The 14406-nt window shown below is 44.3% G+C and overlaps 1 protein-coding gene across 18 annotated transcripts in view; it reads left to right on the plus strand.

Moving 5' to 3' along the window:
• Positions 1–14200, plus strand: part of FUBP3 (far upstream element binding protein 3) — a 57164-nt gene extending 42964 nt beyond the window's left edge. For 12 of the 18 annotated variants that reach the window (XM_039506446.1, XM_039506448.1, XM_039506449.1 and 9 more), the window contains 7 exons: positions 2648–2808; positions 4150–4223; positions 4714–4790; positions 7713–7781; positions 9919–9990; positions 10759–10886; positions 12854–14200. In XM_039506446.1, the coding sequence (XP_039362380.1) occupies positions 2648–2808; positions 4150–4223; positions 4714–4790; positions 7713–7781; positions 9919–9990; positions 10759–10886; positions 12854–12862 (590 nt within the window). In that variant the 3' untranslated portion in view covers positions 12863–14200. The remainder of the gene's footprint in view (positions 1–2647; positions 2809–4149; positions 4224–4713; positions 4791–7712; positions 7782–9918; positions 9991–10758; positions 10887–12853) is intronic. The other 6 variants (XM_039506457.1, XM_039506462.1, XM_039506464.1 and 3 more) reach the window with 3 other exon arrangements.
• Positions 14201–14406: the final 206 nt, after the last annotated feature.

Below are 14406 nucleotides of genomic sequence, written 5' to 3' on the forward strand. Positions count from 1 at the left end.
TCACTGAAAGTTGGTTGTATTATTTTGCTCTAGGGGTGGGTAGGTGCAGCTTTTCTTGTTTGAAAGACTTGGTGAAGGGTGGAGTGGAAAGCCATACAAATGTCAAGTGCTTTTTCTGTGTGCTGGTGCCTGGAAACAAACTGCAGCCTCTCAGGGGCCCCGCTGGATTTCCATGATAAATACAGCAATATTGACAGATAACGTGGCTGGCCCAGCTCTTGTCAGCTCTGCCTTTTAGCAGGTTTGATTAATTGCTTTACAATTTCACGTCCAGCTGGGGGGCCACTCCTGGATCATTTCTGCCCCCCGTCAGGTAGAAGAATGGAGCAAGCTGCCAAATAAGTCTGTAGACAGCCACCATGCGCCGAGCGGGTGACCTCATTATGAAGGAAGGTGAACTCCTTCCGACGCTGCAGCATCACGTTGGCTGCTTCAGCTTGCTTGTGTGCTCCAAAGGCAGTGTAAGAAGATATCTCGAATGGGTGAGGGATATCTCAGAGGGTGAGGGGCAGGAAGAAGAATTCTGATACTCAAGAAGGTGCAGTGCTTAAAGGGACTAACATACACCCTTTTGTGAACAAGCCTAGAGATAACTCACTTCACTTGGTGCAGATGGTAAAAGAAGAAGCTGGTGGGAAACAGGCCCATGTTTAATAGCTTCCCCTAAACATTTCTGCTCTTGGTAACTTGCATAATGAAATGTGAAATGCTAATTATGGAGACAATTTGAAACTACATACACTGTGGTCATTTACAGCTGGGCAAGGATAGCAAGTCAAAAGGGAAGATATTTAGAGCTCAGGAGAGGTTACACATAGCTTTGATGTTCACATTAGCATCTGTCACAGATACCAAGTTCTCTTCCTTTCTATGCACTCACAAGTAGGCAGGCTAAAAGTGTGGAAAACTTTCTTCCATTCCATATGGCAGCTTAGTGAGCACGTAAGCAGGCCCCAAGACTCTGTTGATTGTGCACACATCCTAACATGTTAAAGGAAACAATTCTTGTTTCCAAATTCCTCTCAGAACTTTCCAAATCACAGTTGAAATGGATGGTTTCCTATTTGGCTGCACAGGATAATCTGTTCTTCCTGCAGAAGGAAGGATGTGGCATAAAAACTTCTCTAATCCCCCAAAATGCATCTAGAAAGAGTTAATTGCCTAGGGGTGACTCTTCCTCCCACAAAAGGAGGTATAGAATGTTGAAAAGGTCACAAGTTTTACAATGAAATGAACAAATGTGCTCAATGTCCACACTTTGTCTTGAAGTTGTGTTCAGGGCTGGTTTTAGGAACACTGGCAAAAACAAGGAAGCTACTTATGGATACACTTTAATCAACTTTTTTGCTCAATTGCTCATTAGTTTCCTTTTCTCCCCCTTGCAGTGTATGTTTCAGCTAGTGCCCTTATCTAGGTCTGTAGGAATCAGAGCTGTAAAACTCCCCCCCTCACACACACCCTTTTCTCCAGTTGAGTGGCGCTGATCTGTAGGTTCTGTGAAATTCCAAAAGAAGAATTGAACCATTGTAACATTGGCTGACGCTTTTGTTAAGCAAATTTCATTAAGAGACTGAGACTTCAAGTTTTTTCACAAAGTCAAACTGGATTTCATTAGCTCCGCCGTGCCTAAGAGTACTCTTGTGCGCTCACTTATCTGAGAGAGCTGGTTCACTGTTCGTATATGTTCGCCAAAGATGCACTAAAGGACATGTCTACACTTGAAAGTTATTTCAGCTTAAGATAGGCTTTGAATTTAAAGCTTGAATAATTCCCCATGTGGACACTTATTCTGTGATAAGGGTCCACATGGGGAGCTGTTTTGAGTAGCTTATTGTGGTTAATTTCCTCGTGTATACAAGCCTAAGCTCTAGCTGTGAAGTGACAGGCTGGCAACTGTGAACCTTGCATTGTTCCAGAAGTGTGTGTAGCCATTTGTGCTGCATTGCAAGTGGGAAGTGGCTGCAGGAGCCGGTAGGATTTTAAGGAAAGCACCTGTTGAACGTTGCATAACCATAGGAAAACTACCAGGCTTTGTCCTCACTGCTAAAAAAAAAAAAAAAAAAAGTGTTTTACAGTGAGATAAGTAATGCACCTTAGCTGTCGTGCTGTCAAACAAACAAAACACCTGTTTCAGCAGTGAACTGTAGCCTTAAGTCAGGAAGAATAACAATCTTACTTTTCTTGAGAAATAACTTCTGCATTTGTACTGGTTAGCTGGCCTAAGAGTAAGAGATGGTGGTAAATTAGCAGGAAGAATCCTTGTCTTTGGGCTCTATTGTTCACAAGATATGTGCTCAGCAGCCCAGCAAAGCGTGCAAAGGCACTAAGGTATATACCCTTCTTCAGACGTTAAGTGGCATTGGCTGACCCAGTAAGAGACAGAAGTCTGGCATGTAGCAGCAAAGGCTTGGTCTCTGGGTGCACTTACAAATAAATGGAGAGGTGTGTGGTGGGGATGTGAGCCGAAGTATTATGACTATATTCACTATAGTGTTTCCTTCACTGCTTAGGGCAGGCACAAGGGTAGGGGGGAAATCTATTCCAGGTGTAGGATGTAGCTTTGGAAATCATGATAATCATCTCTCTCTATAAATTAAATGAATTTTATGCTCATCTCTTCTCATGCCTTGATTTCCCTTTTCTGCAGGTGGAGAGAACATCAAGAGCATAAACCAGCAGTCAGGAGCCCACGTGGAGCTGCAAAGAAATCCACCTCCCAACACGGACCCTAGCGTACGGATATTCACCATCAGAGGAGTTCCCCAACAGATTGAGCTCGCTAGACATCTCATAGACGAGAAAGTTGGTGTAAGTGTCCTGTGGGATTGCTTCTGAACTGCTTTTAGTTGGCATTGAGTATTTTTACTGATAAAGGTTTGGGTAGGCGGGGGCACAAACTTCTGTATCCTGTGCTATGCTTGTGCTGTTGATAGTCTGGCTTCAAAACAACTTGCGTGTAAGCAGACAGCCTGAAATGTCCGAACTGGCCCTCCAGTAGACCTGGATTAATATGGATGGATTTACTGTAGCCTGGAATCTTTCTCCCAGAAGCCTGCTTCAATAATCCAGTCTGGTCTGCTGCTCTGCTCTGTGATGGATGGAAGATCTTTTCTGGCAAAGCATTAGATCTTGTAGGGTACCAAAAGGGTGTCTAAAATCAGATCTGGGGGAGAAGACTGAGTTATGTTGCTACTTGGGGATTACAGAAGTGCACAGAGGGGATGGCAGGATCTCTGTGATGCTACAGACTGCTGTTACTGTAGTGGCGCTATGGTGGCTCTTAATCTACCTATTACAAAGCCATGGGTGTTGCAGTGTAATGGAACCAGGCCAAAGAACCTAGTCAGGTGAGACTTGGGTAAAAGGAGGTGAGAAAATACTGAAGTGGGACCTTGTAAAACTGAAAAAGCAGCCTTTATACTGAATCCTTTGACTATTAGCAGTAAATATGCCCAGTGGGATGTTAGATGGGTTGGGATCTGAGTTACTACAGAGAATTCTTTCCTGGGTGTCTGGCTGGTGAGTCTTGCCCACGTGCTCAGAGTTTAGCTGATCACCATATTTGGGATCGAAAAGGAATTTTCCTCTAGGGCAGATTGGCAGAGACCCTAGAGGTTTTTTTGCTTTCCTCTGCAGCGTGGGGCACGGGTCACTTGATAGAGGATTCTCTGCACCTTGAAGTCTTTAAACCATGATTTGAGGATTTCAGTAGCTCAGATATAGGTTAGGGGTTTATTACAGTAGTGGGTGGGTGAGATTCTGTAGCCTGTGTTGTGCAGGAGGTTAGACTAGACTATCATAATGGTGCCTTCTGGTCTTAAAATCTAATCTGAGTGTTTTCGATTTGGAGTACATATAGTGAAATACTTTCATACATTCCTAAATCCCACTGGCTTTCAACAAGACACATAGGAGCCTAAGCAGTTTTCAAAAATGGGCTCCCAATTCACTTAGGCCTTTTGGGAATTTTACACTTTCAGAATTGGTGCCATGAGTGGTATGTCCTGTGCTTTCGGGTCCCTTTTCTTACTATTTATCTAAACATAGTGGCTGGGGGTTTTGGATGGGTTTTTTTTTTCGTTTTTGGTTTTTGTTTTGTTAAATGGTGCAAGGAATTATAACATTAAGTGTTTGTGGATTCTGTGGCAGGGTACCAGCATGGGTGGACCTGGCAGTTTTGGTCAAAATCCTTTCAGCCAAGCACCTGCTACACCTCATCAAAAGTAAGTTTCCATGACGTCCTTTGGACTCTAACATAGGGAGCGTGAAGGTTTAAGAATAAGTGAAAACTTGTAGAAAGTCAGATTGAAGACTCCCTAATCCAAGGATGAGTGAGATGAAGCTTTGAAGCCCAATTATAGAAAATTCCTTATTGGAACTGCCAGTCCCTGCCACATCTAAGAACGCCAACCATCAGTGCAGCAAGGTGTGGAAAGAAATTTAAATTAGCAACAGATACTGTTGGCCTCAAGTCCAAGTGAGGTTTGATGTGCCCTCCTTTCAGCTCTACTACTAGTAACCTAAGGAAGGCCTTCACGCTCACTTCTCCAGTATTGGACCGGTCAGGAGTTCCCCCTATTTTTGCATTCGTTCTTGCCTTAGCAGCTGCTGACTCCTAATAATCATTTTGATGCTGTTACTGTTTTTGTGCATATGATCTATTAAGAAAATGTTCTGTCCATCTGCTTCAGTGTATGGTATTATAATCCACAGTGGTCCTCAGGCATTCATGACGCAGGGTTGGGGCAGCACCTACCAGACGTGGCAACAGCCTGGACAGCAAGTCCCAAGTAAGTAGTTGGCATTTTGGTTTGAGAAAAGTCAAAAGTTAATCTGTACTCCACACAGGTACGCAGCTGCAGGTCTCGTGAGACCACTCGTATGGAAGATGGTAGAAGTTATACAATTAAGTGCATGCAGGTGCACCTGGAGTAAGGGATCAATGCTCCTGATTATACTAGTGTAACATAAATTGAAGGCGCGCAGAGAACCTGTTATAAATCACTCTTTGCTGTTAGCTGCTTGTTTTAAGCGTCCACCCCTCTTTCCTGCAGGAGCTTGGACTCCCTTTCTGCTCCCCCCTAACAAGACCCTTCCCACCTCTCTAGACTCTCTCCCCTCCTGCCTTCCCCATTTGAGCACTGGACAGCACCATTCTCTCTCACTAGCCACACAGCCCGTCATTAGCAGCCCACCTCCTTTCTGCTCCTGACTGTCCTGATTCTCTTTGCTACTCCCCTGCTCTCCTGATGTGAGCTGCCCTCACCACTTGTTTCTCAGCCTGAAGGAAAGATTGAGATTCTGGGAGCAATGAATGAATGGAGAGGAGAGGGGGCTGGATGGTGAAGGGTGAAGAGGGTAGGATTTGCTCCATCCTAGTTTCACCTCCCTGTGACACAACACACACGCGTACACCCACACACACACACTTTTACTGGAATAGCATGTCCCTGCAAGGGTGTAAGTACTGACCAGCACTCAAGCTGTTAAATGCTGGGAATTAGTCAATGCCTTACCGGTTAAACAGGACAAGTTGGTCACATGGCTAAAAGTAAATTACATATAGTTGTACATATTCATTGTTGGTCAGAGTTCCAAAACTTCTCTCCTTCACTCCATTCACCAGCCCAGAAAAGCAGATCTGCAGCTGTTTGCTTGCTGAGGCTACTGGGCTGCCGAGGTGCCTGCTTCGAGTAGCTATTGCTCCGAGCCAGGCGTTTCACCCCCTGATTGTTTAAACCCTCCAACCTGTTCAGATAGGGGGGAGAACAACAGACCCACCTTAGTTTAGGTGGCTCCAGCAATGCCATTCTCCTACTTGTCACTGTAATACATGGAGCAGTCGTTTCATGCAAACACTAACTTCAGTTTGTCAGCAGTCCCAAAGTTAATACTTTTCTCTTCTGGTAGAGATGGTTTCACTTTAAGTAACTCTTAAGAGGCCTAAACTTTCAGACCAAGAGGCTACTTCTTTCAGAAACTCCTTATGCCTTCCCTCAGCCAAAAGGTGAATCTGTTCAGAAACTTGATACAATTCTCTTCACCTGTGTTGGGATGATATGGGGTATTTCAGGTGCTAAGAGAACTTTCTGTACATTTTTAAATACTTGAATAACTTACGTTTTAAAAATAAGCCTTTCAAACTTCTTAGGAATGGCAGGTGTCTTTTTAAGTGTTACGTTTGGTTTAGAAATAAGAATCTGAAAACTGGTTGCTGCCTGCTAACAGACCTTCTCAAGATGCAACACTTCAGCTCTACATACCGCCTGGAGTGCTGCACGGTGATAAGTGCAGCTGTATCCGTATTTCCAAGATCAGAGACTAAAATTTGGTGCCATGGAAACCATAGCTCTGAATATTCTGCGTCTTGTTCCTGGAAATCCCCTGCCATAGTGCATTATTAACTTAACATTTCTAATATATATGCTACAATAGCAGAAAGGGGCCCCAATTGGGAACAGGGGCCCATTGTCCTAATCTCTGTACAGACAATTTCAAAGACACAGTCTGTGCCCCAAAGAACATACAGTCTAGGAAGCATTGAACTGTAAATAATTACATTGGATATGTGGTTCAGATAGCTCAAAGTAGTAAAGTGATGCAAGCACCCAAACGTACTCCTTCCCCAGGTAGCATTATAGCACGGTGCTAATGGTCACTAATGTGTTCCTGCTACCTTTACGCTGCAACACCAGAAATATGCTACTTGCAATTGTTTTCAGTTTGCTTTGAGTCTGGGAGGGCAGCCTGTCCTGGGTTTTAGAAACTCCATCATAACTTTCTGACTTAAAGATCAAACGCCATGTCCACAATACACTCTTTCCTGCATGGGGAAAGCCGTTAGTAGAACTCTGCTAACATTGCTTGAATGAAGCAGGGACGGGTACCGTTAATATCTTGACTCCCCGTCCTGGGATCAGAGCTGTCAGGCAGGCTTCCTCACCATGCCTGCACACTCCAGGCTCTTATCTTTGCTTTCATGTAAAAAGGCTTTGGGTGTGCGTCCTTTTGCATTATGAAACTTTGCTGTATTTGCCTCAGAGTGTGCACATGTTAAGTTATCTGGGGTGTCGTTTTATTTTTAATATTTTGCATGAGAACAAGGGGAGTCGTTCACCACCAAAAAAATCTGTGCAAACTTTGCTGTCCAAGAGCAATTATTTACAAAGGAAAAATCCTCTCCTAAAATAACCCTCCTAGACATAGCCCACCCTTCCTCAAGCAAAGGTTTAAGAAGAGAGATGGGCTTTGCACCATGCTGTGAAGGTCAGCAGAGTTGGGCTATGAGCCGATGGAATAAGTGAAGGCTGTTCATTGGCCACCCTGCCACCAGCCCCTGATCAGATTTGGGGCCTGTTTGCATGCAGATGTCACAATGGCACACACACCAAGCCAGACACAGATGAAAAAGTACGCCCCCTCCCCCTCCCATCCCCCAAATGCGTCCTGGGGCTCCAAACTGTAACCCCTTGGGCAAACCCTTTACCGGCTGGGGTCCGTACCGCCCCTGCCATGCTCTGGGTCAGGTGTCTTGCATCACGGCTATTAAACCTGGTGGGAATGTCGGCTGTTCCGTTCCGTATCTGCTTAGAACCCTCCATGTTCCCATTTATAGCCGGGCCCACTCTGAAGGCAGTCTTGGTAAAGAGAGAGGACAGACAAGATAATGCTGTGCTTTAAGCAGACCTCACTGCTTTCTTCTCCTGCTGCAGATCACAATGGTACCCAGTCAGGCCAGGTGGAGTTCACCAAGGCGTGGGAGGATTATTATAAGAAACTAGGTAAATACCTGTCTCCTACATCATCTTCTTGTTTTTACACACAAAAGTTTCTCTAAAATCCGTTTCTGACCATTTCCTTCCCAGCCTCTTCTAAAGCAAGTGTCGCAGCCTGGTTTCCATGGTCTCATTAGCATTGTCAAAGAGCCAGATGAATCACTTTTCAGAACAGACTTCCCAAGAGCAAATTCTAGAATGTCCCCCCTCTTCCCTTTCACCAGCACAGCCCCCTTTGTGAGAGGAGGAGCAGACCCCCCAACCCTACACATGTATTTAGATTTTAATTACTTCTCCCCCATCTTAAATAAATTAACTGGCCGGGTAAAACATTTTGCCGTGAAATGTATTTAGCGGCGTGTCCTTTCAGCCCACTGCGGACTGTAATTCTCCTAGAAGAAAAGGCATTGAAGGAGGTCCTTTGTTGGCATTAGCAGGTGGACAGTCAAGGCAGCCCTGACCTCTGCAAGAAAAGGTCTTGACTTGTAGCTTTGGTCAAGTCTTTTAACCCGCTTTTATGCCCCTGGACAGGACACTGCTGCCCTGTTTCCTCCACCCACTTCACACTTCCAGTGTATTATGTTCACCCTTCCCCCCCCCAGCCCCTGCCACTTCAAAGCTCTCTTCAGCCTGTGTTGCAGTGCAGGGCAGCACCCAGGATTGCGTATGGAGAGTGAAGGCAGTTAGATCACCAGGAAGAGCATGCTTCCATTTTTTTATTTTCTTTGTGCCTCCCATCCTCACCCACCAGTCTAATGCATGCACTGGCTTTCGTGTAGCGCTTACGCATTTTAGTCCGCCAGGCTTTCCTTGCTGTGTCTCTAACTAGTACGTTGTCTATATTGCTCTTTAGTTAGTCTGCCACGTGATTCTGCAGGTCCTGTGCATTAACCGTAATGGTATGGGTAAGGGGGGGTGCCCTGGGCCCAGCTGGATGGCCTCTCCCCTAGCTGAAGCTTAGACATGCTGATTGTTTGACTCTTTTCAAAGGGTGCATGTGCTCTCAGTAGAGAAGTGGCTGCAGAAATGCTTTATGAAATGATTGGCTCTCTTGTGAGAGACCAGGCAGGGGTGAGGTAAAATCTTCTATTGGACTGACTTCCGTTGGCCAGAGAGACAAGCTTTCGTGTGCCTGCGCAGCAGCACAGTTTTCTAAAACAGTCTGCATCCATTGCCAGCATATGCCTTACAACTAGGGTGACACCGGTGTGTTCTGGGACTTCGAGAATAACCGGCTCCATAGTGTGCATCAGTGTTGCTGGAAGCAGGTCTTTTGGATAGCTTCCACATGCAAGGCCCAGCGTTGTGGGCCAGTGTTGGTCTTGCCACAGAGCTCGCAGCTCCCTTGCCATGCTTCGACAAAGCCAGGGTAGGCTGCGCAGGCTGCGTTAACGCTGAGCTAAAGACTGCATCCCAAGTACTGCAACCGGCTGACGTGCCCAGCACCTGGGAGGTGCATGGGATAGCTGTTGTGTGTGGATGCAGTGTGCTGTCACCGAACGAGCAGGGGCTATTCTAGCCCCTCAGAATCCCTTCTGAGATGAACATAAAGAACAGCATAGTGATCTCAAGCTGGTTCCTTGGGCGCTCTGTCATAGGAGCTTGGCTTAGCAGAGACTGGGTTGTCAACCAGGGATGTACACACTTTTTTCCCATCCCAGGTCTCCCTCTTTTGAATGTGAATTTAACTGCCAAGGACACAGGCAGTCTTGCTCACTGGCGCAGGCCAGTGCTGTTCAGTCTTCCTCCTCCATCATGGTTCTGCCAGTGCCCTTCAGTTCTCCTGTAGTACCAGCTAGTAAACATTCTCCAGAGGTTGCCGGTTATGTCATAGGATGGCTTGCAATGCTGGCTAAGTATTTGTCCAGCAAAGTCAATTTGGCTTCAGCTGGTCACCACAGGTAGGAGACTAGTGTGCTGCTCCCTGAGGAAAGGATTTAAATGGGGACAACTCAGGCACCCTTACTCTTTAAAATGGCTCTTCCCAAGCGAAGAATCCCACCTGTTGTAGCAAGGCGTGAAGAGGAATGTTGAAGGCATGGGCAGTAGACTTAGAGCCAGGAGCTGTCTGGGGAGATGTCTCTAGCTAGAGACTTGTCATCTGTTCCTTATTGACATGCCCGTTGTTGTCCTCTTTGCACAGGCCAACAGAGCCAGCAGCAGAACAGCCAGCCTGATTACAGCAAGGCGTGGGAGGAGTATTACAAAAAACAGAGTGAGTGAAACAGGGCTGCTGGAGATGAATAAACTCTTGTTATAAACAGAGTTAGCTCTAATCCACTAACTTGTCTCCACTCCCTTGCATTATAAGGTCCCATTCCCTTACAAATCCCTTTTTGGGCCCTCCTGTTGGTGAGGGTGCTTGTAGTTCTCCCACAGAAAGCTTTAAGTCTTGCTCGTTACTGCACTGTCTCAGGGCAAGGTGAGGCCAGTGAACTGCAGTCCACAGTGGACTGTTTGTTCCCTTTCAGGTGCGCCTCAAGAAGTTGGTCTGTCTTAGGAAAATGTTTGCACATGTACCCGTGCCTGAGCAGAACAAGAACTGGCAAAAGGCCTGAAGGCGGGTGGAACTTGCTCTCCGAGATACAGGAAAAGCTCTATACTTTGGTGACTGAGGAGTTGCGGGGATGGGGTGTCTTCTCGTTGACATTTCAGAGGAATGCCACTCTGGCATCTTCCATGCCCTAGCTTCTGGAGCTATTGGATGGTCCTCACCTGGAGGACTCAAAGGATGAACAAAGCAGAATTTCAAAGCCAAGTGTCCCTGAACAATGGGAATAATTGTTATGCTTTCAAAGTGCCGCACCAACTAATAACCTGCAATCTGCTTAAAACGTGTCCTGTTCTGTCCAAATGGCAGGTTGCTGCTGCTGTATTTTCAGATGTCTGCTGTATTGAAACTTTATAAAACAATATCGTAAGTGTAGGTTTGTTTGCTTGCTCTCGCTGGTGCTCGACTACCTGTTCCCTTTTCGTCATCCAGGTCACGCTGCCAGTGCTGCTTCTCAGGCAAGTTCCCAGCCGGACTACACAATGGCGTGGGCGGAGTATTACAGACAGCAGGCTGCCTACTATGGACAGACACTAGGGCAAGCTCAGGCTCACAGCCAGGTCTGTATTTGTGTCCACCGAGCTCCGCTGCTGCTGCTCTTCGGAGGAGCTAGTGTAGCTTAGCATTTACCCCAGTGTGGTGAAGACCCCACCATGGGCATAGGCAGTAAAGCTGCCTTGATGCCTGAGACACAACGAAAGAAGAGGGGAAATCAGCTAACTGCAACCCACTGTGCCTCTTCATGGGAAGCTTAATACCTAACTGAGCTGACTGGCTTTCGTGGGCGCTTGCATCACAATCCACATGCTACCAAGATCTCTGCATTTCAGAGCTCAATGGATGGCCCAGCCTTGCACAAGGTGCACATCCAATTTGCAGGGTCACGTCCACATGCAGACTTTGACTTTCATGCATGTTGGGTATCCTTGTGCCTGGGTTAGGGGTTTGCAAATATACACAAATGCTTCAGAAAAACTGGCCTGCAGTTCTAATGTCCTAACGGGAAAACACATCACTGGAAAAGTGATTGTACTGTGCATGTATGGTAGCTAATTCCATATCTACCTTATCTGTCACTCAAGCCCTGCAGTTCAGTTGCCAACTTTCCAGTTGAAGGTTGAGTGGGATTCATTTTGGATCCCACCATCAAAGCTTCTTTGGTCAGGAGTAGCTGTTGCCTGCAAAGTTAGACTTGCTAAGGTGAACATTTGGCGAGATGTGTATATGCACCTCCCACATGCAAGTTGTGAAGATGGCTGATACTTTAAAAACAGCACTCCATATTAAAATCCAAGTTAAAGAGCTAGATTACTTACTGGCTTGGTAATGGGTTGCAGAGCCCTTCACCACTGAGTCACTGGTTTTAATAGAGCCCAGCAGAGCCCAAAAGTTATTACTAGTTTGTGAAAGTTGTGTTTTTCAACTAATACTTCCTCCTTTCTTTATTGGAATGTCATAATTTTTCTACCAGCTCTATGGCCAGCTGAAAAATCTAACAAAACTTTCATGAAGATTTTCATCAAACTTCAACCCACTTTTTGTCAATCTGAATTAAAAATTTAATGAAAATTGCTCCCTTGGATGTCTTTTACCAGCTGTAGTTACTAGCATATGATGGGTGCATGGTAACAAGTGTGAAATGACTTGCTGGTCTGTTAATTGACTAGTGGGCAGGTCCTGCCTCTCTCGGTGCTTCTGTTTGCACTATTAGGGAAAGAAAGATGTTAAGGCCCAGACTTTACCCTCCTACACCCCAGGTGTGGGTAGAAGCCCACTCATAGGCAGTGTAGAAAAGCTTGCACTGCCATTGTCTGTGGATAATTCGTGGGTATGGCTGTCCGGCACCTTTCTTCAGCACTGAAACTCAAATTCCTAGAGAGACAAACGTTTGGCCATAAAATTACTGATGGTGCAGCCCACTGTTCTGCAGGAACCTGCATACTCACTCTGGTCCCAGACTTGCTGGAAATGCCGTGGGAGGGAATATTTAGTGTAATTAAATTACCTTCTAGCTGATCTGGAAGTAGTACTAAAGGGAGTCCCCTTCCAGTCTTCTGTTGAAAAGCCTGGGCCTGTGGAGAAAGAAATAAAGTTCTTTGAGGGGCATGGACTCCCAGGAAGAAAGCTCAGGGATAAGAGGTATTATGGCTGAGTTCTTGCAGAGACTTACTTCTCAGGTATCCCTGTGTGGTACATATCCTCGTTTGTTAGAATGGGCAGGCGTTTTCTGGAGATCACTTTAGAACTTGCTGCTGAGTAAGGCTGTGTCTACACTACAGAGCCTAGGTTGGCATAAACCCCCAGCGTAGACTGAGTATGCTGACAGGCCCAACTCCCTGAATGACAGTAGCTATGCCAACAGAAGCAGTTGTCTGTAGGCATAGCTGCGTCTATACTCACGTTTTGCTGACATAGCTATGTTGGTCCAGGGGGTGGGGGTGGGGTGTTAGCCTTGCCTGACAAAGCTGTCCGTATAAGATTTAAGTGTAGGCCTAAGTTGACTTTGTTTCTTTCTCTTTCTATGCAGGAGCAGTAGAACAATGTCCTTGTGGCAATTTTTTTTCTTGGAATCATTGTGGAAGAAAACCTTTTTGTAACAGAGGTTTCTAGATTTGCAACATTTTGATGAAGACTTTTCTGTTTGTTTGTGAAACACTAGTTGTAGGATAATCTAAACTGAACTTTTCTAAGAATCAGGAACAATTAGTAATGTACTAAACTTATGGACATGCTGGTAATTTTTTGTTTCCAAATTTGTAAAAACTCCGGGATTCTTTTTGGAAAGAAGCCAGAGAATTACAGGCACCAAAACGCACCCCAGAGCTGTGACATTTCAACATGTGGTTTTTTGTGTGTTTTTTTTTTTTTCTTTAGTTTTCAATCTTTTCTGTTGCAACAGAAAGAGTGGCTTGGAAGTCTTAGGTGGTATGTAACAAATCCTAAAAAAAAAAAAATTTTAAACAGTATTTAAATATTCTTAAATATGTAAATTCATTAAATGTTTTACTTCTAATTTCTTGTATCTTGGCTGTCTTTGATTTTATTGCATTTTTTAAAAAACTGAACTATGGTATGTATTGTAATTAATTAATTATGTGAATTCTGTATTGAGACACTTACTGTTTTGCTGTCAGGCAAGTGGGGGGCGGGAGGTATTTTGTAGGGTTTGTATAATTTCTAGAGTTCTAAAGGATAATATAAAAATGTGTTAATTTTTTTAGCAATACATTTTTTCATGTCTCCATTGCTGGTTGCATTTATGTATCTAAGACCTCCAAGCTTGTTTAAAAAAAAAAAACAAAAAAACCCTTCCTCTATGCTCTCAGAAATATAAATACTGTTATTTTTAATATTAAAATGAATCTGCTATTAGTACCTTTAACAAACACTGTGGAACATTAAACCATATAAAAAGTAGTAACTATTTTTTAATTCCAAGGTGTTTTTTTGCTTTTTTCATTTTTCTTTTTAAATATTTTCTTATCTAATATTTGTCAAATTACCTAGAGAAATAAATGAATCTAGTATTAACCACAGTATGCGCTAAATAATTTTGATTTAATAAAAGGGATAATATGATTTCCAATGTTTACTGTAGTGTTTCTTGTACAGATAACAGTGTATTTTTAAAGGAAAAAAACGGAATTGAAGCTATTTTTTCTTGCATTTTTAATTGACCTGCGGGACATTCCGTTTTGAAATGTACTGAAGTTACTGTTCTTGGGTTCTTTCCTTATTTTTTCCTTATAATGCTTGAAATGTCTAACTATAAAGAAACGCCATTGGATAATGTTGAGCATGATGTTAAAAAAGTGTTCTTTTTATTTGACTGACAGTTTCATTTTACACTCTATATAATAAAATTTCCACAAGATGTCTTGTGGGTGAAGTATTTTTAGTCTGCTTTACTCAGTTTGCTCACTCTCCTCTGAAAGTAACTATCGTGAGCGTGGGCTAACTGCTTTTACCTCAACGAGCACCATCTCGGCCTGCATACCTGGCGCGGATCACATCAACTTAGCTCCAAATGATTTCATGTTAATGGTTTCAGATAACGCCATTATGTTGACTTGAGAGCCT

The sequence above is a fragment of the Mauremys reevesii genome, linkage group 19 (assembly GCF_016161935.1).
Source record: "Mauremys reevesii isolate NIE-2019 linkage group 19, ASM1616193v1, whole genome shotgun sequence".
Classification (NCBI taxonomy): Eukaryota; Metazoa; Chordata; order Testudines; family Geoemydidae; genus Mauremys; species Mauremys reevesii.